Source organism: Pristis pectinata, chromosome 29 (genome assembly GCF_009764475.1).
Source record: "Pristis pectinata isolate sPriPec2 chromosome 29, sPriPec2.1.pri, whole genome shotgun sequence".
NCBI lineage: Eukaryota > Metazoa > Chordata > Chondrichthyes > Rhinopristiformes > Pristidae > Pristis > Pristis pectinata.
Genome location: NC_067433.1, coordinates 4734991 through 4760819, shown reverse-complemented (window position 1 = coordinate 4760819; position 25829 = coordinate 4734991). Strand labels below are relative to the sequence as shown.

The 25829-nt window shown below is 50.1% G+C and overlaps 1 protein-coding gene across 4 annotated transcripts in view; it reads right to left on the bottom strand.

Annotated features, from left to right (window-relative positions):
- Window positions 1-25829, bottom strand: part of dock5 (dedicator of cytokinesis 5) — a 141164-nt gene that overhangs the window by 80138 nt on the left and 35197 nt on the right. For 3 of the 4 annotated variants that reach the window (XM_052040774.1, XM_052040775.1, XM_052040777.1), the window contains exons 2-9: window positions 25588-25671; window positions 19143-19183; window positions 12736-12791; window positions 10100-10196; window positions 6645-6793; window positions 5175-5310; window positions 2257-2414; window positions 734-815 (exon numbers count right to left, since the gene is read on the bottom strand). In XM_052040774.1, the coding sequence (XP_051896734.1) occupies window positions 734-815; window positions 2257-2414; window positions 5175-5310; window positions 6645-6793; window positions 10100-10196; window positions 12736-12791; window positions 19143-19183; window positions 25588-25671 (803 nt within the window). Of the gene's footprint in view, window positions 1-733; window positions 816-2256; window positions 2415-5174; window positions 5311-6644; window positions 6794-10099; window positions 10197-12735; window positions 12792-19142; window positions 19184-22886; window positions 22990-25587; window positions 25672-25829 lie in introns of those variants that run through there. The other variant, XM_052040776.1, reaches the window with a different exon arrangement.

The window sequence follows — 25829 nt, the reverse complement described above, 5'->3', positions numbered from 1 at the left end:
CCCCGGCCAATCCCCAACCCTCAGACCCCGGCCAATCCCCTACCCTCAGACCCCGGCCAATCCCCTACCCTCAGACCCCGGCCAATCCCAGCCCTCAAACCCGGGCCAATCCCCAGCCCTCAGACCCCGGCCAATCCGCTACCTTCAGACCCCAGCCAATCCTCTACCTTCAGACCCCGGCCAATCCCAGCCCTCAAATGCCGGCCAATCCCAGCCCTCAAACGCCGGCCAATCCCCTACCCTCAGACCCCGGCCAATCCCCAACCCTCAGACCCCGGCCAATTCCCCACCCTCAGACCCCGGCCAATTCCCCACCCTCAGACCCCGGCAAATCCCCGACCCTCAGACGCCGGCCAATCCCCGACCCTCAGACGCCGGCCAAACCCCGACCCTCCCAATCCCCTACCCTCAGACCCCGGCCAATCCCCGACCCTCAGACCCCGGCCAATCCCCGACCCTCAGACGCCGGCCAATCCCCGACCCTCAGACCCCGGCCAATCCCCTACCCTCAGACCCCGGCCAATTCCCGACCCTCAGACCCCGGCCAATCCCCGACCCTCAGACGCCGGCCAATCCCCGACCCTCAGACGCCGGCCAATCCCCGACCCTCAGACCCCGGCCAATCCCCTACCCTCAGACCCCGGCCAATCCCCAACCCTCAGACCCTGGCCAATCCCTTATCTGTCATTCCCAGTGGCCCTACCGTTTGACTGTCGGCTGGTTGGACACTTACTGTGAAAAGTGCTTCCAGTTTGTTCAAGCGCTCAATCTCTTTTGGCATTCCAGTTCTGCTCCACCGAACCAAGTAGTTTTCACTGTAAGACACAGCCCTGGTCAGGCTTTGCTGACTCGGCGATCCCCTACCCTCATTGTTGCTGCTCTGTACTTCCAGGAGGCAGTGTTCAGGCCCCTGGGCAACTATGTGCTACGATCAGAACATTAAAACACTCCAGCAGTGCAGAGCCATCACCAGATTTGGGAGGTCAAAGGTGACCAGCTGCCCACAGTGACTGAAGGTGTCTGGAGCGGCTGATCTGACGGGAGGCTTAACGCGTGCATGAGGCGTAACAGCAGGATCTGGGAGCGGGGTTACCGCGGAGCAGGGTGAGGGTGAGGATCGTGTGAGGCGGTGGTTGGATCCTCCCCGAATTATTGGGTGGAGGATGTTGGGAGAGCACGTGTCCCAAAACAGCCGGCACTCCCCATCAGAAGCAGGCCATTCGGCCCCTCGTGACTGCTACTTCACTCAGTAAGATCATGGCTGATCCGTAACATCAGCACCACTTTCGTCCACTGTCCACCTATCCCCCAATTCCCTGAATATTCCAGAAATCGGTCAGCTGGTTACGTGGTGCCGTAACAACAACCTAGCGCTCAACATCAGCACAACCAAGGAACTATAGTGGACTTCAGGAAGGGGAAGTCAGGCGAACATGCACGGTCCTCATTGAAGGGTCTGAGGTGGAAAGGGGAGCAGTTTCAAGTTCCTGGGTGTCAACATCTCTATCCTGGGCCCAGCACATCAATGCAACATGAAGAAGGTGCGCCAGTATCTCTACTTGAATGTTTAAGGAGATTGGGCACATCATGGAAGACTGTGACAACTACAGATGTACGGAGGGAGGCATTCTGACTGGTTGCATCACAGATGTATGGGAGCTCCCACGCACAGGAACGCAGGAGGGACTCAGCCAGTTCCATCACGGGTACAGATCTCCCCACCGTCGAGGAACATCTACGCAAGGCGGTGTCCCAGGAAGGTGGCATCCATCATCAGGGACCCCCCCCCCCCCCACCATCCAGGCCGTGCCCTCTTCTCGATGCTGCCATCAGGCAGGAGGTACAGGAGCCTGAAGAACCCACACCTCAAGGTTCAACAACAGCTTCTCCCCACTGCCATCAGGTTCTTGAACCCACCCGAGAAACCCCAACACTGCCTCCAACTATATTTCTTTTCTCTCTCTCAATCTTGCACCAAGGTCATTCTGTTTATTTTGTCATGTAAGTTGTGAATAATTTATGTCAATTTAAGTTTGTTAACTTATATTTGTCATGTCCGTAATGCACTGTACTGTTGCTGCAAAAAGCTAGTTTTCATGGCATTTACACCCCAGGTATGTGTGCCCATGACAATGAACTGGAATTCTATCAGTCCCTGTCTTGAATGTCCCTGGTGATGAGGTCTCCACAACCCTCGTGGACAGAGAATTCTGAAGGTTCCCCACCCCACGCCTCAGTGCCGAGGGAGTTATGTACCTGATGAACTCTGACTGAACCGGGTCGTACAGTGACATCAGCAGCTCTGCATCCTCACCGATATTGCAGACAAAGTTCTTCAGGTTGACGTAGAGGCTGTAGGTGTGTGTGGTGCTGAATATAGACTGCCGCCTCACCTCCATGTTGTGGATCCTGGACTGGGAGAGGGAGAGAGAGGGAGATGCACGTGGGTAAACGAATCGGATAATCACACGGCCGACGACGACACCCGACGCCGATCCGCGGTGTTGTACATCGCCACTCGAGTTACGCTGCTCTCTGTACCACTTGTGGCCGAACAGTGGAATCTCATCCTCCTGAGGGTTCACATCTTGCTCTAGAGGTCTGAGTGCCAAGCCCAGACTAACATCCCAGTGCCGAACAGGGGAGGGAGACATTGTCAAAATGAGGCCCTGTACGGTCAGTCAGCTGGGTGTGAAGAGTCCTTGGAAGATGTGCAAAGGGTACAGCACGGAAACAGGCCCTTCAGCTCAGAGACCACACTGACCATCAACCATTCACACTAGTCCTGTATTAATCCCTTTTTATTTAAATTCTCCCCATACTCATCAACTCCTCCCAGATTCTATCAATCCCCTGCATATGAGAGGGAGAAGTTACAGCGGCCAATTAACCCACCAACCCGCACATCTTTGGGATATGGGATGAATCCGGAGCACCCGGGGAAGCCTACCCCTGTCCTGGCTGATGTTTACATCTCAGGACAACATCACCGAAACAAAATAAACCAGGCGTATCGGTGTTGCTCTTTGTGGGATCTTGCTTTGCACAAATTGGCCGCCACGTTTCTGAGTTACAGCCGAGGTAAATCTCACGCATGTACTAGTCATGACACAGAAGGAGGCTATTCAGCCCACTAAACCCATGCTGGCTCCCTGCAGAATGATCCCATCTGTCCCATTCCCCCTCGCCTTACTCCCCTGCCCCCCTCACGCACCCACTGACTTCCTTCCTTCATTCCTTTGCCCCTTCCCTACACGATGAGTTAACCTACCGGACCGCCCATCTTTGGGAGCACCTGGGGGAAATTCAGGGGGAGCATGCACACTCCACACAGACAGCACCGGAGGTTGGGATCGAACCCGGGTCTCTGGAGCTGTGAGGCGGCTGCACTACCTGCTGTGCCAGTTGGGTGGATTGGCCCATCTCTCTGGTGCCGAACCTCCGTGTCTCCATGAGTGTGGGCGTGAGCATGGTGTACTGTCAGGGAGGTTGTGTCCTACACACATCCTTGGTCTTGCTCTTGCTTCCTTTTGTAATTAGTGATCAGTGCTTGTACGCCGCCCCCTTTCCTGAAGTCCATGACCAGCTTTTTTGTTTTGTTGACATTGAGGGAAAGGTTGTTGTCATGACAGCTTGGGTGGAATTGCCTGTTCCTTGTGTGTGGGGCCCCTGTGTTTCTGTGGGTGTTGGTGTAAACACACAACACAGTCAGGAAGGTTGTGTACCTGGAGATACGAGACACACGTCTCAGGTACACAACACACTGCAGATGTTGGAATCAGGAGGCTCATGTAGCTGATGATCTTGGACCATCAGGTGGTGTGCAAATGTTTTTTTACTACATCCCTCCCAAACTAAGAGGCAGCATAGTGGCGCAGTTGGTAGGAGTCTCTGCCACACTGCACCGGAGACCCGGGTTTGATCCTGACCTTGGGAGCTGCCTGTGTGGAGTTTGCACGTCCTCCCTGTGAATGGAGTGCGTTTTCCCCCCCCCGGGGTGCTCCAGTTTCCTCCCACAAACCAGAGAGGTGCGGGTCAGGTTGGTGGGCGAGTTGGCTGCTGTAGATTGCCCCTGGTGTATAGGTGGGCAGTAGAATCTGGGAGGAGTCGATGGGAATGGGGAGAGAATTTAAAAACGCGATTAATGCAGGATTAGTGTACGTGTTTGATGGTCAGTGTGGGATCTGAGCTGAAGGACCTGTTTCATTTACATCAGCGGTGCTGAGGTCGAGAGGGTTGAGAGCTTCAAGTTCCTGGGAGTGAACATCACCAACAGCCTGTCCTGGTCAAATCACGTAGACACCACAGCCAAGAAAGCTCACCAGCGCCTCTACTTCCTCAGGAGGCTAAAGAAATTCGGTTTGTCCCCTTTGACTCTCACCAACTTTTATCGAGGAACCATAGAAAGCATCCTATCTGGATGTATCACAGCTTGGTATGGCAACTGCTCTGCCCAAGAAACTGCAGAGAGTTGTGGACACAGCCCAGCGCATCAGGGACACCAGCCTCCCCTCCTTGGACTCTGTCTTTACCTCTCGCTGCCGTGGTGAAGCAGCCAGCATAATCAAAGACCCCACCCACCCGGGTCATTCTCTCTTCTCTCCTCTTCCATCAGTTAGAAGATACAGGAGCCTGAGGACACGTACCACCAGACTTAAGGACAGCTTCTACCCCACTGTGATAAGACGATTGAGCGGTTCCCTTATACGATGAGATGGACTCTGACCTCACGATCTACCTTGTTGTGACCTTGCACCTTATTGCACTGCACTTTCTCTGTAGCTGTGACACTTTACTCTGTACTGTTATTGTTTTTACCTGTACTACATCAATGCACTCTGTACTAACTCAATGTAACTGCACATGTAATGAATTGACCTGTACGATCGGTATGCAAGACAAGTTTTTCACTGTACCTCGGTACAAATGACAATAATAAACCAATACCAAACCAAAGAGCACTTTTAATGTGTAGCTACTGCACATACTCTGAGGACTGGATCTGAGACCTCGGCCCCTGCAGCATGGGACGTTGTGTGGGGACCAGAGAGAAGCTGGGGTTATACCCCAGTGTGTTGCCGGGAACTGTGGCTGGGGTCCTTGGAACTTGCTGTGCTGTAGAGGTTGGTAGGGCGTGACGGTTACGGATTGTGAAGCAGGAAGAGTAAATCTACCTTCTCCTCCTGGATTCTCTCGTCAATTCCTCGGGAGATAGACTCGTGAGCCTTGAAGAGAGTGACGGTGCTGGTTTGATCGGGGTCGAGAATGTTGCCATTTTCATCGCGTACCACCAGGTCTAGACCGAGAATTCTGAAAGGGAGCAAAACAGAGGATCGCGGTTACAAGGTTAAATCCAGGGTGCGTTGGAACAACTTCTCACAGGTATAATTTTATATATAATTGTGTATAATTTATGTTTGATTTATATTTTTCTTGTGAATGTTGTGTATCTGTTGCTATGTGCCTCTGATGTCGCTGCAAGTAATTTTCATTGCACCTGTGCACACATGTGCATCTGACAATAACCTCGGCTTGGACTTTGACTTTGAGTCAAACAGTACTGCTACAGGCCCTTTAGCCCAACATGACGGCCAGGTTGCCTGCCTCAGCTAGTCCCATTTGCCCGCGTTTAGCCCATATCCCTCTAAGCCTTTCCTATCCATAATCCTGACTAAATGTCTTTTAAATTCTGTAATTGTGCCTCTCCCACTTCCTTTGGAAGCTCGTTCCACATACCCACCACCCTCTAACTGAAAAAGTTACCCCTCTTACAGCGATTATATAAGGCCTTGGTGAGATTGAACTTGGTGTACTGAGTGTAGTTTGTTCTCCTTTACTGGGACAGGACTATTGAGGAATGCAGGAAGTCTTCACCAAACAGTCCCTGGGATGGTGGGTCCATGTTAGAGGAGAGATTGAGTCAATCAAGGTTCTATTCTTTACAGGTTAGAAGACTGAGAAGTGACCTTGTTGAAATGTTTAGGGCTCAGAGGGGTAGATGTGGGGAGTTTCTCCTGCCTGAGGAGTCTATACTAGGGTTCACAGTCTCAAAAGAAGAGGAGAAATTTCTTCATTCAAAGGTGAATGTTTGGATGACCTTAGAGGTTTAGTCATTGATTTCATTCAAAACTGAGCAGTTTTTTATTCATTCAGGGGATGTGGGCTTCGCAGGCTGAGCCAGCGTTTAATTGCCCATCTCTAGTTGCCCTTGAGACGGTGGTGGGGAGCTGCCTTCTTGAACCACTGCAGTCCTTGAGGTGTGGGTATTAGGGAGGGAGTTCCAGGATTTTCACCCAGCGATGGTGAAGGAACAGCGATATATTTACAAGTCAGGATGGTGTGTGGCTTGGAGGTCAGCATCGAAATGGGAATTCTGAAGCTGCTGCAGTGTTGCACCATCTACTTTTGTGTAGCTGATCTGTGGATATGGGTTCTTGTTTGAGATGGGGTTGAATCTATATCTCATTCCAGTCTGGTTTTATTGTGTAAAAAAAAACAATTGAATTGTACACAGCTTTAATCAACACGGTAGTGTTTGTTGCTGTATTATCCCGTAGACACTTCAATCCTGTCTCCCAAAATAACTCGATGCTTCCTTCTGTTGAACTTTCCAGTACCTTGTTGCAATGGTTGTAGTTGCTCACCTATTCCCGTAGTCGATCTTGGCGATGACTTTTCCCTTCAGTTCCAAGAGCTCGTCCTTCGGGAGTGTTCCAGAAATAATCTGGGACCGCCATTCGATCAGGTAATACGTCATCTGCTGCACGTGTTGGAACATGGCCTTGTTGCCGTTCTGTAAGGGGAGGCAGGAGTGACCAGGTTGGACAGGCGCACACGTTACCTCCCCCACACCAACCAAGGCACGCCAGTTCCCACCCTTCTTTTGAAAAATGTAGATTGGGAGGTCAAGAGTCCATCTTATCGTACACGAGGTCCACTCAATAGTCCCGCTGTTATAAAACTATTGAACGGACCTCTTGTACGATAAGACGGACTCTTGACCGCACAATCTACCTCGTTATGACCTTGCACCTTTTTGTCTGCCTGCACTGCACTTTCTCTGTAACTGTAACACTTTATTCTGCGTTGTTTTCCCTTATATTACCTCAACGTACTGATGTGATGAAATGATCTGTATGGATGGCAGGCAAAACAAGGTTTTTCACGACCTCGGTACACGTGACAATAATAAACCAATTACCAATTCTTTCCTTACTTTACTCCTAAGGACAACTTGCACTAACTATTACAATCTTAAGCTGTCACAAAGTGATTTACAGTGAATGACGGATTCCTGGAGTGTGTAAATATTGGCCAAGGCGAGGTGGTAGGTAGAGCTGCTGCCTCACAGCTCCAGGGACCCCGGTTCGATCCTGACCTCGGGAGTTGTCCGTGTGGAGTTTGCACGTTCTCCCTGTGACCACGTGGGTTTCCCCAGGTGCTCCAGTTTCCTCCCACATCCCAAGGACGTGCGGGTTGGTGGGTTAATTGGCTGCTGTAAATTGCCCACATCTCTTTATGTTTCCTGTCTATGTACACGCCTAAAGCCTTTTAAATGTTGTAACTTTACCCACCTCCACCACTTCCTCAGGCAGCTCGTTCCACATACCCACCACTCTCTGTGTGAAAAAGGTCCCCCTCAGGTCCTTTTTAAATTTTTCCCCTCTCACCTTCAACCTGTGCCCTCTAGTTTTAGACTCCCCCACCCTGCGATAAGGACTGTGGCTGTTCACCTATCTATACCCCTCACGATTTTGTATACCTCCATAATATCGTCCCTCAGCCTCCTTCGTTTAACCCTGAGCCAGGCTGGCAGTGCCCTTGCCTCTCTGACCCAGAGTGTTGTGGGTCCAAGTCCCACTCCAGGGACCTGAGCACAAAAACCTTGGCTGGCAGCCCAGTGCAGCACTGACAGAGTGCTGCATTGCCAGAGGAGCTGTTCCCTCCGGTGAGGTGGCCAGTGGTCTCCTACTTGAAGGAAGACCGGGAGGACTTCCCCCGCGACCAACATCTGTCCATTAATCAACATCGATAAAACAGATCACCTGGTAATAATTACACTGCTGTCCGTGGGATCTTACCATGCACAAGACGACGGCCACATTTCCTACACTATCACAGCGACCACACCTGGCTCAGCGTGTCTGGTGCGGGGACACAAACGTAAGACTTCCTTTTGCTTTAAACTTTTCATTATGACTTATGACTTTGTTTTGTAAAGCAACGATAAAAGGTTTACCAAACACTTGAGGTATCAGGTAGCACAAATCCAGGGCTATTGTGTCCCACAGCTTTGGGCTTGTTTCAACATGTTTCGTGACCAGGTACTTTGGAACAGCCAAAAGCTGCTGCCTGTGTTTTGCCTCCAATGGCCATCTCTGTAACTTCCAATTATGATATTAAGTTATATGGGTCTAACTCTTGATTGTTCATATCTCCAAAGGGATTAATTCCTTACATGGGCAAAGCATCTCAAATGCAATCTGAACTCTAGAATTAAACTTGCTTTGGAAAGAGTGAGTCACCCTCAGCAGGTCAAACCACTTCACCCAAGCCTACACTCCAATACAAACCGGCCAAAAATATCGCCAGTGGGGTTACTGCACAAATCCCTGGGCACACGAGGGCAGAGGCATTCGCAGTCTGGACTGCTCTGTCAATAGGTCAAGGTCCAGACGTAAAAACAGAAGATGCTGGAAACCCTCAGCGGATCAGGCAGCAAGTGTGGAGAGAGGAACAGAGTTCACGGTTCAGGTCGATGACCATCCATCAGAAGGAGAAATGTGAGAATAGGAAGTAAGTTGCGGAGGAGGGGGAAAGGTGAAGAGAATGATGCCTGTGATGGTGCAGATCGAGGTAAGGGCCCAGGTAACGTGACAGTTTTCAGTGCCGTCCAGTTATTGATGAACAAGGCTGGTTACAGACAGAAAATTAAACAACGCGCTGGAACTGTGAGAAGCAGAACACAATAGCTACTGGAGAAAGGAGACAAGAGTCAATGCCGGAACATTACTCTATAAACGCTTTTGGAAATGTAAGAAGCTGCAGAGAGTAGCGGACTCTGCCCAATACATCACGGGCACATCTCTCCCCACCATCGGGAGTATCTACAGGAGGTGCTGCCTCAAGAAGGCAACATCCATCATCAAAGATCCCCACCATCCGGGCCGTGCCATCTTCTCACAGCTGCCATCGGGCGGGAGGTACAGAAGCCTGAAGTCCCACACCACCAGGTTCAGGAACAGCGACTTCCCTTCAACCATTCGGTTCCTGAACCAACCTGCACAACCCTAAACACTATAGTTTAGCAAAACTATGACCACTTTGATCACTTTGCACTAAAATGGACTTTGATTTTTTGTTTGTTCTAATTGTGTTCTTTCTTGTAAAAATTGTGTTTAATTTATGTTTTTCTTGTGAATGCTGCTTAATTGAGTGGACAGTCAGAGACTTTTACCCAGGGCGATAATGGCTAACATGAGGGGGCATAATTTTAAGGTGATTGGAGCAAGGTATAAGGGGGATGTCAGAGGTAAGTTTCTTTTACACAGAGAGTGGTGGGTGTGCGGAACGCACTGCCAGCAGAGGTCGTGGGGGCAGATACGTTAGGGACATTTAAGAGACTCTTAGACAGGCACATGAATGATAGAGAAATGGGGGGCTATGTGGGAGGGAAGGGTTAGATAGAGCAGGATAAAATGTTGGCACAACATTGTGGGCCAAAGGGCCTGTACTGTGCTGTAGCGTTCTATGTTCTATGATGCTGTGTGCCTGTGATGCTGCTACAAGTAAGTTTTTCATCGCACCTGTGCACACATGGACTTGTGCATCTGACAATAAACTCGACTTTGAGTTTTTTTTTAAACCTAGCAGATCAGGCAGCTTCTATGGAGAGAGAAACACTGGGTTAATGTTACATGTGACAAGATCCTGATCCACAATTGGTTGTCAGAGCAGGAGAAGGCTATTGAATTTCAAGGACGTTCCCAATTCATCAACAATCCCTGGGAGAGAAGATTTGATGCTGAGTCTTGAGATGAGGTGTCCAATGAACTGGAACCTCCTGTCACTGAAGGAAGGAGCGGTGACGAGTCCTTACCAGGTACAGTTTGTGCCAGATGATTGCCCACTCTCTCAGGGTCATGGTGAGTTCTTGGACCAATGGTAGTTCGTTGGGTATGACTGTCTCGTCCTGCCTGTTTTATAGAAATATCGAGTTACTGGATGAGTATCTAAATTGAACTAATGTTGGAATAAAGTCTTAAGACTGGTAGAAATAAAAGAATCAATCGCTCTACATTCACAGGGTTGCCGTGTTCCTGTTCAGGGCCAGTCACCTTAGGGGAGGGATCATATTCACAGTTTGTGAATAACTCTATCAAGGCCCGTATTTGTTGTCCTCAGTTGAGGAGATGGTTAAGAGGTAACTGCATTGGTGCTCTGGAGTCTCACAGAAACAAGACCAGACCAGGCAAGCATGGCGGATTTCCTCCCCGGAACCCAATTGTTGTTACGATAACCCAATTCATTCCTGGTCATTATTTTCCCCTTGATTAATTTAATTTGTCAGACTGAAATTCCCCAGTTGCCACGGCGAGATTGGAACTTGTGCCTCAACAAGGCAGGCCTCTGGATACCAAACCAGCAAATTAATCACCAGGCTGCTACACCCAATGAAATTAGGGAAACAAGCTGACATCTGCCCTCTGGAGTCTACGTTACAGGGCGAGGTTGAGAAACCATTGATGGAGCAGAGAACTCCACATGGACCGATTCTCTCTGCGGTCTGGGAATTAGTGGTAAATAATGAAGGCGTGGAACTATTTCCCCCAGCCAGTGAGAGGCTCTCGGAGTTAACCACAAGGAAAGATCATCCAATCCTCCCTCAGCAATGTATACTCTGTGTGCTGTCTGTACCTACGTGCCTGTGATTCTGCTGCAAGGTTTTCATTGTACCTGTACCTCACTGTACTTGTGCACATGACAACAAATTTGACTTGGCTTGACGACCACAGACCCCACAGAGACATTCCTCTGTGTTCCAGTACTAACCAAGTTCAAGTTTATTGTCATGGGCAACACACCCAGGGTATAAACGCTATGAAAATTTGCTTGTTGCAGGAGCAGCAAAGTGAAAATGTACTGAATGTTAAAGTGGGAACAGAGGTAAAGGGGGACAAAGGGTCCCAAGTGTTCTTCGGGGAGAACAGTCCTAGCCTACACCTAGAGGCAGGCACTGCAGTGTTCCCTGACACTGGATGGGACAGGGCCACCTTGTTCCCACACCGCCCACAGCAGCTGGCTGTTCCAAACACCGAGTGGGAAGAGGAGGCACCCTGGTCTCCTGTCGCAAACAGTGTTCCAGTCAGTGTAAGCCCGGTGTCCTTCGCTGAGAGCTATTGGCTGTGCCGTTGGGATGTGGGTGGCTCACAAGGAAGGCAATGCCAGCGGCCCTACTTCATTAGGAGTTTGAGGAGATTTGATATATCACCAAAGACTCTTGCAAATTTCTACAGGTGTACGGTGGAGAGCATTCTGACTGGTTGCATCACCGCCTGCTACGGAGGCTCCAATGCACAGGATCGCAAGAGGCTGCAGAGGGTTGTAGACTCAGCCAGCTCCATCACTGGCACAACCCTCCCCACCATCAAGGACATCTTCAAGAGGCGGTGCCTCAAGAAGGCGGCATCCATCATTAAGGACCCTCACCACCCGACGCAACTAATGTCCCGCACTGCCGCCGGACACAGCCAGTACCAGACTGTGGCGCAGCTGGTGGAGCCGCTGCCTCACAGCTCCAGTGACCCCGGTTCAATCCTGACCGCTGACACTTTCCGTGTGGAGTTTGCACGTTCTCCTGGTGACTGAGTGGGTTTCCTCCGGGTGCTCCGGTTTCCTCCCACGTCCCAACAATGTGCAGGTTGGTGGGTTAATTGGCTGCTGTGAATCGACCCCCCAGTGTGTGGGCGAGTGGTAGAATTTGGGGGGAATTGGTGGGAATGTGCGGGAATGAAATGGGATCAGTGCCGGATTGGTGCTGAATTTGGTCACGGACCTGTTGGAGCGAAGGGCCGGTTTCCGTGCAGTGTGAATCGATGGAACTAACGCTGCACCGAACAACCTTGTGGTTGCTTCAACCCTCACACCAGCACTGAGTGCCCAGCTCTCCAACGGAAAGGGTACACCTGCTGCAGAACAGTGCAGAGACAAGGAACCGGATCCTGAAATGCGGGGGAGCTGGTGAGGCAGCAGCCTGACTTATCCCACTCCTGAGGTTCCTTCCCAAAGAAGCCAACCGTGTAAATAAAAACGGACAGAGCTGTACAGTGTCAGGATCTACCCTGCGTTGCTCCAGTTTAACAGGCCTCACACCCAGCCTCTCGCCTGGTTAGGGCTCCGCTGACAATCGCTCGGCAATATTGAAGCGGGAATAAGTATCGTGGACGGCTTCCAGATCCCAGCAGCCGGCAGTAGGTCCGTTCCCAGAAGGAGGTGGTCGGGCACCCCGAGAGCACATGGATGGGGAATGGGAGGGCATTGCAAAGGGCAACTGCACACACCATTTTGTACCCAACATCAGACCGGATGCACTCAGGACAGCTCTGTGTTCACTTCGTGAGTGCCTTTCAGACACAGCCTGTTGGATTATGTTCTGTGCTGTTGTGTTTCATGGATCAGGAAGCCGGTGGCACTCTCCATTAAAAAATTCCACCCACAGAGCTCACGGCTACTCACCCTCCACCTTCCACTGTTGCCTCCTTCAGATGGATGTAGGACGCAGGAAAGACACCCTGTGAGGTGGGGGGAAGAGCAACTGTTGGTTGATTTCAGATACGCCCCCAAATACTGAACCCCAACCACCCTGTTTTCCTTCTCTCCATCGCCATCGGCAACCCCAACCCTCACTCGAGAGGCTAATCCTCACCCGTCGACTCGGATAGGGGGGGCATTTCACTGCTGGACCATGGGGTAGGGTCACAGCGGAAATGTCCACGCGACTTCCCTGGGTAATTGCAAAGGGTGACCAAGAAATAATAGAGGGAGAAATCAGGTTACGAGGGTGAGGTAGTGAGATGCAGGAAAACATGCAGGGGTCCACGTCCATAGATCCCTCAAGGTTGCCACGCAAGTTGATAGGGTTGTTAAGAAGGCTTGTGGGGTGTTGGCCTTCATTAGTCAGGGGATTGAGTTCAACAGCCGCGAGGTGATGTTGCAGGTCTATAGAACTCTGGTCAGACCACACTTGGAGTATTGTGTTCAGTTCTGGTTGCCTCATTATAGAAAGGATGTGGAAGCTTTAGAGAGGGTGCAGAGGAGATTTACCAGGATGCTGCTTGGATTGGAGAGCATGTCTTATGAGGATAGGTTGAGCGAGCTCAGGCTTTTCTCTTTGGAGAGAAGGAGGATGAGAGGGGACGATGATAAGAGGCATAGATCGAGTGGACAGTCAGAGACCTTTTCCCAGTGGGACAATGGCTAACACGAAGGGACATAATTTTAAGGTGATTGGAGGCAGGTATAAGGGGGATGTCAGGGCTAAGTTTTTTTTTTACACAGACAGTGGTGGGTGCGTGGAACACACTGCCTGCAGAGGTTGTGGGGGCAGATAAATTAGGGACACAAGAGACCCTTAGATAGACACATGACTGATAGAAAAATAGGGGGCTACATGGGAGGGAAGGGTTAGATAGATCTTAGAGCAGGATAAAATGTCAGAACAACATCGTGGGCCAAAAGCCTGTAGTGTTCTATGTTCTATATTCTAAGTGCCTCTACAAGGAAGAGGGCAGCTAATGCAAGTGTGGTCACTTAGAGGATGAGCTGGTATGATTAATAATGAAATGGCAGAGATGTTGAACAAATATTTTCTATCTGTCTTCCTGGAGGAGGACACTTAAAGCATCACAATAACAGCAGACACTCTGGGAGCAGAGAGAGAGAGAGAAACTCGAAACAATCACCATTACGAGCAAACTACTGAAGCTAACGGCCAACAAGGCCACTGGACCTGATGTCCCGCACCCTTGGCAGCTGCAGAGACGGTGGATGAACCGGGTTACAGTCGATGGAAATATTCTAGATTTCTTGGGAGGTCCAAACGGAATGGGAATCTACAAATGTAATAGGTCAAGTCAAGAAAAGCCGGAACCTATTGGCCCAACATCCGAAATTGGGGCATCCTGAACCAGGCATTGAGTTAGAGTCATAGAGCAATACAGCACGGACACAGGCCCTTCAGCCCAACCAGTCCATGCTGACCACAGTGCCCACCCAGCTAGTCCCAATTTCTTGTGTTCGGCCCATGTCCCTCCAAGCCCCGCCCCTCCATCTACCTATCCAAGTGCTTCTTAAATGATACTGTTGTACCTGCCTCACCCATTTCCTCTGGCAGCTCGTTCCATACACTCACCATCATTGTTTGATAAATTTATCAGAGCCTTTTGAGCACGTAACAAGCAGGGTGACAAGTTTTACAGGAGGCGCTGCCTCAAGAAGGCAGCATCTGTCATCACAGATCCCCACCATCCGGGCCGTGCCGTCTTCTCACAGCTCCCATCGGGCAGGAGGTACAGAAGCCTGAAGTCCCACACCACCAGGTTCAGGAACAGCTACTTCCCTTCAACCATCAGGTTCTTGAACCGACCTGCACAGCCCTAACCCTCCCTCAGCAACGGGACACTACGGACCACCTCGTGCACTGCCGTGGATGCGTCTTTTTTTTTTGCTTTAGCACACTTTTTTCTCTCTCGCTGCACTGTCTTGTACAATTTATGTACAACTTATGTTCTGTGTGTTGCCTGTGATGCTGCTGCAAGTTTTTCATTGTACCTGTGCCTCACTGCACTTGTGCACATGACAATAAACTCGACTTGGAACTAGTGAGGTGCCTCAGGGGTCAGTGTCGGGTCTTTAATTATTTCTCCATCGTCATCGGCAACCCCGCCCCTCACTCGAGATGCTAATCCTCACCCAGAGGCTCAGCGAGGGGGGGGGGGGGGCGCGTAACGCTGTTTGACCACAGGGAAGGGTCACAGCAGAAATGTCCATGTGGCATCCCTGGGTAATTGCAAAGGATGACCAAAAAATAACACAAAGGGGGAGAAATCTGATTAGGAGAGTGAGTTAGTGAGATTCAGGGAAACAGGCAGGAAGCAGGGTAGGAAAGGATGGTGCGTATTTGGAACGAGCTGCCAGAAATAGTGGTTGAGGCGGGCACATTAGCAACGTTCAAAAGCCATCTAGGTAAGTCCATGGATAGGAGAGGTTTAGAGGGCTCTGGGCCAAACGTGGGCAGATGGGACCAGCTCGCTGCGCAACACAGTCGGCATGGACAAGTTGGGCCGAAGGGCCTGTTTCCGTGCTGTATGACTCTAAGCTTCTCTACAAAGAAGATGGAAGCTCAGCTAATTGTGCGCCCTTAGAGGATGAAATGGGGTGATTAATAATGAATTTAATGACTCGACAGTCTGCTGACAATACAGAGGTAGGTGGAGGTAAGTCTGCAAAGGGATAGTGAAGGTTAGGTGAGTGGACAGAAATGGAGTTTAGTGTGAGGTTTGCCACTTTAGTAGGGGAATGGGAAAGAAGATTATTGCTTAAACGTAGCGAGAGCGGAGAACACTGGCCGCAGTGGTCAGGGGTCCTCTCACACGATGCACAGGACGTTAGCACAGAGACACAGTCATAGGAAGGGAAAGGGAACGTTGGCCTTTATTGCAAAGGAGGATGGAGCATTAGCACGGGGAAGTTGTGCAGGGCGTTGGCAGGATACCTAGCACACTGTGTACACTGTTAGCCTCATTACTTAACAAGGGACGTGCTTGTGTTGAGGGAGTTCGGAGAGGGTTAGCTCATGAGCAAATGTTGAGCAGGTTAGGTCTGGTCTCCCAGAGAAGGACAAGGGGTGATTTTACTGAGACATATCAGATTCTGAGGGGGGGTTTGGTGGGGTAGATGGTGAGAGGATGTTTGCCTCTTGTGGGGTAATCTAGGAGCATTGCTTCAGAATTAGGGGTTGTCCACTTAAGATGGAGATGTGGCGGAAATTTCTTCTCAGAGGGTAATGACTGCAAGAAACTACAGAGAGTTGTGGACACAGCCCAGCGCGTCACGGAAACCAGCCTCCCCTCCTTGGACTCTGTCTTTACCTCTCGCAGCATAATCAAAGACCCCACCCACCCGGGCCATTCTCTCTTCTCTCCTCTTCCATCAGGTAGAAGATACATGAGCCTGAGGGCACGTACCACCAGACTTAAGGACAGCTTCTACCCCACTGTGATAAGACTATTGAACAATTCCCTTATACGTTGAGATGGACTCTACCTTGTTGCGACCTTGCACCTTATTGCACTGCACTTCCTCTGTAGCTGTGACACTTTACTCTGTACTGTTATTGTTTTTACCTGTACTACCTCAATGCACTCTGTACTAACTCAATGTAACTGCACTGTGTAGTGAATTGACCTGTACGAGCAAGACAAGTTTTTCACTGTACCTCGGTACAAGTGACAATAATAAACCAATACCAATGAACCTGGATCTCTCTCGCAAAGCTGCAGAGGCTGAATCATTGAATATGTTTAAGGTGAAGCCAATCAGAGTCTTGCCTGAGGGAGGGGTCAGCCATCGTAGGTAAGGGGCAGAAGCTGAGGCCAAGGTCAGATCAGCCTTGATCTCACTGATGATGAACTTCAGAAACACGAGGTCACTCGGTCTCTCGTTCCTGCTCTGCTCATTTCCACGATTGTTTCCCGTACAGGTCCTGATCCCAGATTCCCTCACTATCCAAAATTTGCAGAGCAGCCTTGGGAGGCCGTACTGCCTGCCCCAGTTCCCGTTTCCTGTGCCTGTGTATCTCACTGACTGCTGATCCTACCAAGGAAACCAGCTGCAGTGTTCCTGTCAACGCAAGGACCCAGAACTATGGTGGATTCCCAAGAGAAGACGAGATGGGGAGCACTCAAAGCCAAGCCCACTGCTCATATGCCAGGCCTCGAGAGGGTTCCCTCCTGTTCCTGCCCGAACCCTCACTCACACCTCTTCCTATTGTCTAGGGCGGCTATGTGGAGCCAGCCGGTGGTGTGCAGGAAGATGAAGGAACCTAACAGAGCTGGACAAGATTACGAGAGGCAGAGATAAGGAGGACAGTATGAAAGACCCTAACAGTGTCGATGTACAGAGGGATCTTCAGGTCCAAGTCCACAGCTCCATGAGGAGTGGCCGCGCAGGTTGATAGGGCGGTAAAGGAGCCCTACGGCATGCTTACCTTCATTAGTCAAGGTGTTGAGTTCAAGAGTCAGGGAGTTACATTGCAGCTTTACAAAACTCTGGAGTACAGAGCCACATCTGGAGTACTGCATTTGGTTCTGGTCGCCCCATTTACAGGAAGGATGTGGAGGCTTTGGAGAGGGTGCAGAAGAGGTTCACCAGGATGCTGCCTGGGTCAGAGGGCATGAACTATGAGGAGAGGTTGGACAAACTCGGGTTGTTTCCTCTGGAGCGGCGGAGGCTGAGGGGAGACCTTTTAGGAGTTTATAAGATGATGAGAGGCATAGATGGGGTAGATAGCCGGTATCTTTTTTCCAGGGTTGAAATGTCTAATTACTTAAGATATCTTTATTAGTCACATGTACCTCAAATCACACAGTGAGATGCATCTTTTGTGTAGAGTGCTTACTTAAGATACCAGAGGGCATGGATTTAAGGTGAGAGGGGGCAAGTTCAAAGGAGATGTACGGGGCAAGCTTTTTTTTTAAACACACGGTGGTGGGTGCCTGGAATGCGCTGCCAGGGGTGGTGGTGGAGGCAGATACGATAGAGGCATTTAAGAGGCCCTAAGATAGGTACATGAATGTGCAGAGAATGGAGGGATGTGGGCATTGTGCAGGCAGAAGGGATTAGTTTAGTTAGGCATTTAAGTACTAGTTTAATTAGTTCGGCACAACATTGTGGGCTGAAGGGCCTGTTCCTGTGCTGTACTGTTCTATGTTCTATGAAACCATTCCCCGTAGCAGAGTTGTATAGTGCTAGAGGACATAGCTTTAGGGTAGAATTTCTCACCCAGAGGGGGGTTGGAATCTGGAACACACTGACTGAGGGGGTGGTGGAGGCAGAGACTCTCACAACATTTATGAAGTCTCTAGACGAATACTTGAATCATTGTTGGAACTTGTTCCAAATACTGGCTTCATTCCACACTTTCCTCCCAGCTAAGGCCCTGTTGTATCCTTCAAAGGGCTGGATGGATGTCCACAAAAATTTCTAGAAAACCAAGGCACAGAAGGGTACGGATCAAGTGCTGGTAAGTGGGATTGGTACAGATGGGTACCTGATGGTCAGCATGGATACAGTGGGCTGAAGGGCCTGTTTCTGTGCTGTATGACTCTATGCCTCTGAGATACGCCTCAGTCCAATGACAGGGGACTATTCAATCCAATTAACAGATAATTGGGGTCATTTTCTCTTTAAGAGATGACAATGGACACCGTACAGAGTTAGCACCACCCCCACCCTCATCCCTCTAAGGAACTAATCCTCTCAATTCAACTCCAACTTGCAGTTGTTGAACATTTTCCCGTCCCCTCCAGTTGTGTGCTGGCAACCGTGTCACACAGTCCGCTCCCACCCGCCATCTGGCGATTTCAAACCTCCGAGGCTCGCTCTCCCCGCAGTCCTCTCCTCCTGTCAAAACCCTCTCGCCCCTAGAGTTTCAGGGGAAAGGGGTGAATTACTGGGAGTGTCAACTGTACCGAGAAACACACCATCATCGCAAAGGGAAGCTAATGGAAGTGGATGGGATATTAGGTGCTGCAGAGAAGATAATCCCAAAACATTGCCTCAAAATAAGGAGGAAAGTGGGTCCAGAGCATCTTATAGCACAGAAGGAGGCCATTGAACCTGTGTTGGCCCTCATCAGTTAGTCCCATTTGCAAGTGTAGCTTTTCTGAATCCATGGACTGAGGGAGTTTTCTTTATTCAGAATGAGTTAGACTGTGGAGAACTTAACAGGACGTGCAACAGAGATTAACAAGATAACAGCAATGCTCAATAATAACAGAGGAAGGAGCTGATTACTCAGGACTTTTAAGTACACATTGTACGCCAGTATCAAAACAGCAGCAGTAAAATAAAAGGCACTGTACCTTCTTGGATTTGTTCCGAAGACAATATCCTCTGTACCAACCTGTGAAAAAATACCGGCCGTTACTAATATGTACACAGCCTCCAGGCCAACAAGTTTAAGCTTACTGTTTTTATATACCTACTTCCGTCATCAAAGTATCACCGGACGTGCACATGGCCCCACTAAAAGTAATTCATGTTAAATTCCTCTCAACATCTCCCCATCCCATGGTGCCATTTTTAAGGGTGGCAATGGCAGCACAGCTAGTAGAGCAACTCAGGTTCGATGCTGACCTCGGGCACTGTCTGTGTGGAGTTTGCATGTTCCCCAGTGATCTTGTGGGTTTCTCCCGGGTGCTCCGGTTTCCTCCCACATCCCAAAGACGTACATGGATGGGAAACGTTTTAGAGGGATCGGGGCCAAATGCAGGGAAATGGGACTAGCTCGGATAGACATCTTGGTTGGCACGGACGAGTTGGGCCAAAAGCCTTGCTTTCGTGTTGTCTAAATCTATGACCTGTGGGTTGGTAGGTTAATCAGCTGCTGTAAATTGCCTCTAGTGAGCAGGTGAGAGGTAGAATCTGGGAGAGCTGATGGGAATGTGGGGAGAATATAATGGGGTTAGTGTAAAATGGGTGTGTGATGGTCAGCAGGAACTCAGTGGGCCAAAGAGCCTGTTTCTGTGCTCTGTGACCCTGTTCTGCCTGGTACCCTGGTCAGCAGTTACCTCGACTACCAACACTACAATAGCAACAGAGCTGACATTTCAGGTTGAAGACCAGATTCCACCTGATCTGTGGAGTGTCTCCAGCATTTTCAGCTTTTATTCGTTAAATTAAAGCCAACGACCTAGTTAATAGATCATAGAACAGTACAGCACAGGAACAGGCCCTTTGGTCCACCATGTCTGGGCCGACCATGATGCTAAATTAAACTAATCCCTTCTGCCCGCACATGGTCTACATCCCTCCATTCCCTGCACACTCACGTGCCTGTCTAAATGCCTCTTAAACACCACTGTTGTATCTGCTTCCGCCACCCCTGGCAGCCCGTTCCAGGCACCCACCACTCTCTGTGTAAAAAAACTTGCCCCACACATCTCCCTTAAACTTTCCCCCCTCTCACCTTAAAGCGATGCCCTCTAGTATCTGACATGTGCACCCTGGGAAAGACACCCTGACTGTCTACCCTCTCTATGCCTCTCATAATTTTTATAAACTTCTACCGGTTTGTTATTGTCCTGCTGTTTATAAGGTCTTGCTGCGTGTATTTAACAGTGTGGCTCCAGTATAGACAACTTTATATCATTGTAAAGCTCTTTAGGAGTCCCAAGCTCTGGAGATACGCAACACAAGCCTAAATGAAGTAAGAGCTTGTTTATCTGTGCCTCAGAACTTCCCAAAGAGGGGATGTTACTTTCCAACTGGCCCCAAAACGAGATGTGGATTAGAAAGCTTTAGAGTCATAGAGTCATACACCATGGAAACAGGCCCTTCAGCCCAACTTGTCCATGCCGACCAAGATGTCTGTCCGAGCTAGTCCCATTTGCCCACGTTTGGTCAGTATCCCCCAAACCTCTCCCATCCACGTACAAATGTAATTGTACCCGAGTCAACCACTTCCTCTGGCAGCTCGTTCTCCATACGCACCTCCCTCCGCATGAAGAAGTTGACCCTCAGGTCCCTTTTAAATTTTTCCCCTCTCACTGTAGACCTGTATCCTCTTGTTTTTGCTTCCCTTTCCCTGGGAAAAAGACTTTGGTATGCAAGGAATAATAAACAGCCAGGGTTTATTGTATGGAGCAGGTTGCCTGCCGAGCACCCACATTGTAGGTAGGTTTGGGAGGTGTGTTCACTGAGCTGCGTCACAGAAGGCCATTTGGCCCATCTCCCCTGTTCTGGCTCTTCCTAGAGCCAGTCGACTTTGCCGCAGCCTTGAGGATTATGTGCCTTCACATTTTTTTTATCCAACTGCCTGTTGAAGGTCACAAATGAAGCTGGGTTGAGAGGTTATGGTTGACGAACACTGCTGCACCATCCCTGGTGACAGTCTAGTCATTTCCTCTCACAGCCCCTCCAAAACTCTGGTCTCCTTCCAGTTGGACCGAACTCAACACTCCAGCTGAGGCCCAAAAATGGTGGCCAGATTTAGTGCAAACTTTCTTCCTTTGATCCCTCAGTAATAAAGAATCTTACATGCTATTATAGCGCAGCACCCCTATCGATGCCCTTATTGACAAACACAGTGAGATATCCCTCTAAATTCCCTCAAATTCACTTGACTTTACTCTTCCAAGTTCCGATGCACTTTGTCCGAAGTGATTGTCCTGAAGCTTCCCGCCTGTGGGTCCGACTGTTCTCCAGGAGGGTTCTGTCCTGCCAACCTGTATCCAGCACCCTCTCCACCCACGTTTATCCAGTGTATGTCACTCCTATACCTGACTAAGCGACCCATTTTGTTCTTGATACCTGTGCTCACTTCTGCTTTCAAAATGTATTGATTTTCACTAGCTGCGCACCCTCTCGCTGCACCAGCTCGTGTCCTCTGGAATTGTTGCTCTACTTCCCCTTGTTAAGTACATTTCTAACGTAAGCGTCATCTGCAAGTTTTGGAACACTGCCCTACGTACCCAGGAGTATTCTCACAGAGGTGGGGCACTCTCTCTCCTCCCCACACACACAATCATCATTCATCACCAGGATGCACAATGTGTGGCTTTTCAAATTTAAATTCACACCCAGATCTGATTACTACAGTCCTGATCCGTCACTGACCCCAGTTACACAGTGCCTGCACCACTCCATTCAGTGTACGCCTCACTCCCTCTCTGTTCGACAGTTTTATACCCAAGCTATCACTGTCCCTTTAATATGACGGATGTGAATTTTGCTAGCAAATCCACTATGTGATACTTTATTAAAATCCACATATACATCTCGCACAGCACCCTTATCGATGCCCGTATTGACAAACACAGTGAGATATCCCTCTAAATTCTCTCAAATTCACTTGACTTTACTCTTCCAAGTTCTGACGCACTTTGTCCGAAGTGATTGTCCTGAAGCTTCCCACCTGTGGGTCCGACTGTTGTTGGGATGCTCCCTGTCCCTGTGTTTACACAGGGGGTTACAGCACCTCCCAGGAGGTTGGGCGGGATGTGCCCGATCCCTCGTAACTTCCACCCTCTGCGCCATCCCGACCAGGGCGACGTTCATTCTCCGACCACTGCCAACTGGTTAAGTCCGTTCACCTCATCCGTTTTTATCCAATTTCATCCCTTCCGTGGAAGCTCTTCCATTGCTGTGACACCGACAGCAGCCTTTCCCTCAACGGGTACCAGTCACAGAGATGTACAGCACAGTGCCCACCACGCCCACACCAGTGCCCATCTACACTCTGTCCATTTGCCTGCATTTGGACCATACCCTTCTTTGCCTTGTCTATTTGTGTCTGTCTAAATGTCTCTTAAATGTGGTTATTGTACCTGACTACACCACCTCCTCTCACTCTCTGTGTAAAATAAAAACTCTCTCCTCAGATCCTTTTAATCCTCTCAGCTTAAACCTATGCCCTCTCGTTTTTACTGCTGGAAAAAGACTTTGATTATCTACCCTGTATATTCCTCTCATAACCTATCAGGTCACCCCTCAGCCTCCTTCACCCCAGGGCAGACAAGCCCAGTCTATCCAATGTCTTCCCCCTCTCAAGACACCCCCTTTGGCTGCTGACAGGCCCCACTCTTCCCTGTTCCGTAGTTACTTGCCTGGAGTCACGTGAGTGTGGAGGACTGTTTCTGACCCGTCATCTGCATTCTGACATGAACCAAGTCTGGAGGACCCAAATCTTGGCATGGCACAAACATGATGGGCCAAATGGCCTCATCTGCCACTCTGCGTCTTATGCCATGTGTGCAGAGAAACCAGGTGTGTGGGTGAGGAATCTCGACTATATCAGTCCCTGACATTCTGCTGTTAAAGAGTGGTTTGGATGCTGGTAATTCATCTCCAGAGTCCGAGACTCTTTAACCACAGCAGAAAATCAACCTTTAGCACATAGGTGGAGCTGACAGGAGTAATGAGGCACGGTGAGCTTATTGCTTAAGATGGCACTGGCAGGGATCCAAACTCAAGGATCAGACTGGATCCAGCAAGAAACTCGGTTGTGTACGAGAGTTGAACAAGTGCTGTGGTGGGTCCAACAAGTGCCGTGGAGGGTTATTACACCCCTTGGGCAGAATAAAGAAGGTGTAGGGTATGCTTGCCTTTGTTAGTCACTGAGTTCAAGAGGTGGGAAGTTATATTGCAGCTTTATAAAACTCTGGTCAGGCCATATCTGGACTATTGCGTTCAGTTCTGGTCGCCCCATTACGTGGAAGCTTTGGAGAGGGTACAGGAGAGGTTTACCAGGACGCTGCCTGGATTAGAGCGCATGTGCTGTGAGGAGAGGTTGGACAAACTAGGACTGTTTTCGCTGGAGCTGTATCATTCTACATTCTATATTAGGACGTGGGGACTCCACACCAGCCCAGACTGTGAAGCAGGCTCACTGGTTGGACAACTTGTCCTTTCCTGTTGAGCTTAGTGTGAGCAGTCCAGTAAAGACAACCGGGGCAAGGTCATGGAGACAAGGCAACTGCAGGAAGATGTTGGGCACCACCAAGAGCAAGAGTACGAGAAGAAAAGGGCCACTCGGCCCCTCAAACCTGACCCAACATTCAACATGATCATGGTTAACTGGCCGCTGTATGTTTGCCCCTGGTGTGCACATGGGTGGTGGTATCTTGGGGGGAGTTGATGGGAACGTGTGGAGAAGAAGGTGGGTTATGGTAGGATCAGTTGGCACAGACTCGATGGGCTGAAGGGCCTGAATCGCTCAATGACTCTATTCTTGCTGCTTCACACACGCATGAACAGCTGCCCTTGTGGAACTGTCCCCTGGCAGAGGGTTCCACAGGTGGGGGGGGGGGGGGGGGGGGGGTGGGGGGGAGGAGGGGGCATCTTAGTAACCCGGCGAATGACATCACACACCAGTATGTGAAGGGTTAACTGTCAGTTCACAACCCCAGCCACATGTGCTGGGAAGCAGCCGATGGATTAATTACACCACAGCTGCCTCACACTCGCTGGGCCCCACATCCCTGATCATTCCCATATGGACTGGGACTCCCCAGCTGAAGGGAAATATAACTCCAAGATTCCCGGGAGTGACAGTGGGAGGGGCTACTCTGCAGCCAATGATATTCGAGCGTATTAGCACTTTGTTGAAGCAGCGATTCATTCATCCAGACCGGGACCTCACCAGTTGGGACAGAGTAACTCCTCCAGTATCTGTTGAGGCGATGCCTTCGAACAAACGCTCTCCAGTTAAGGCCCACGTGTGTGTCTGGCCTTCCACTGCCTCGTTACACATCGGTGTTTCAGGCCCTTCCCCAGGCCTGACCCCCGCACTCTCTGTCGATGAGACTTACTCAAGGAAACAGAATCACTAACTTATTCCAGGGAATGTTCTCCCGGTGGGTCAGGCTGTGGAGGGCCAGTCTGGGAGCCGTGTTTCACATGTGCTTTCTAACTATTGGTCTGCGACGGCAGTGGATAATGCATTGTGAACCAGAATTCAGAGGCAGCACGTGTGTGCATGGGTGTGTGCATGAGTGAGTGTATGTTTGTGTCTGTGTGTATATGTCTCTTGCATGTGTGTGTGTGTTTATGTGGTATGTGTATGAGTGTGTGTATATGTGTATGTGTGAGTGTGTATATGTGTCCATATGTGCGTAGATGTGTGTGCATGCATTTTTGTCTGCATGTCTGTGCATGCGTGTGTTCGATGTGTTTGCACCTGTGCGTCTGTAGGTATGTGGAAGTATGCACATCCGTGTGGATGTACCCTATGGTTCAATTGCCGACCAGTGCCTTGTCCGCACCCTGTGCCCTGACTCTCCCCGTCCTGTCCACCTCTGGCCCCACTGACCTCCAGCAACGCCACAAGCTAAAGCTTCCCCTCCCCGTTAAAGCCTTCCCTTGCCTCCTCCCCATTCCCTGTCCCCCCTCCGGCCCCCGGAGTTCCCTGCACTCCTCCAGTTCTGGCCTCTCCCATGTTCCTGGTCCCATCCTCCCACCACGGGGGGGTCAGAGCCTTCATCCTCCCCACTCTACGTCACCACAAACCCCTATTCCTCCATAGGACCCCCCTCATTGGTTAAGAGCTCAGTGATCTGTCTCCTTTGGCTCAGTCCCAAAATCTATTCCCACTCCTCAGGACTGTTCACCACATTGAAGGTGCTAGATGAACTCAAGGTGTTGTTGTTGTTCCCTATCCCGAAGGACACACTCCCCTGTCCCAGTGGTGTGACCATGGATGAGGGTACAGAAACCAGCCAATGGCGGGCATGAACAGCCCCGTAACCTTTGACCTCAGCAACGGGATAAGTTGACACCGAGATTCCAGCAGGAAGATCTGACACCAACCTTCATACGTTTCCAGGATGTGGACCGTGTCTCCCACCTGGAGGGATAGTTCCTGCTCTTGGGAAGCATCGTAGTTGTAGATAGCTGAAGAGAGAAAGAGAAAGGCGTTAACTTCCGGTCCTGGAGCCCAACAGCGCCCCTAGTGTGGCACAGTGGTGGAGCGGCTGCCTCACAGCCCCAGAGACCCCGGTTCAATCCTGACCTCCGGCACATCCTGCGTGTGGAGTTTGCACCTTCTCCCT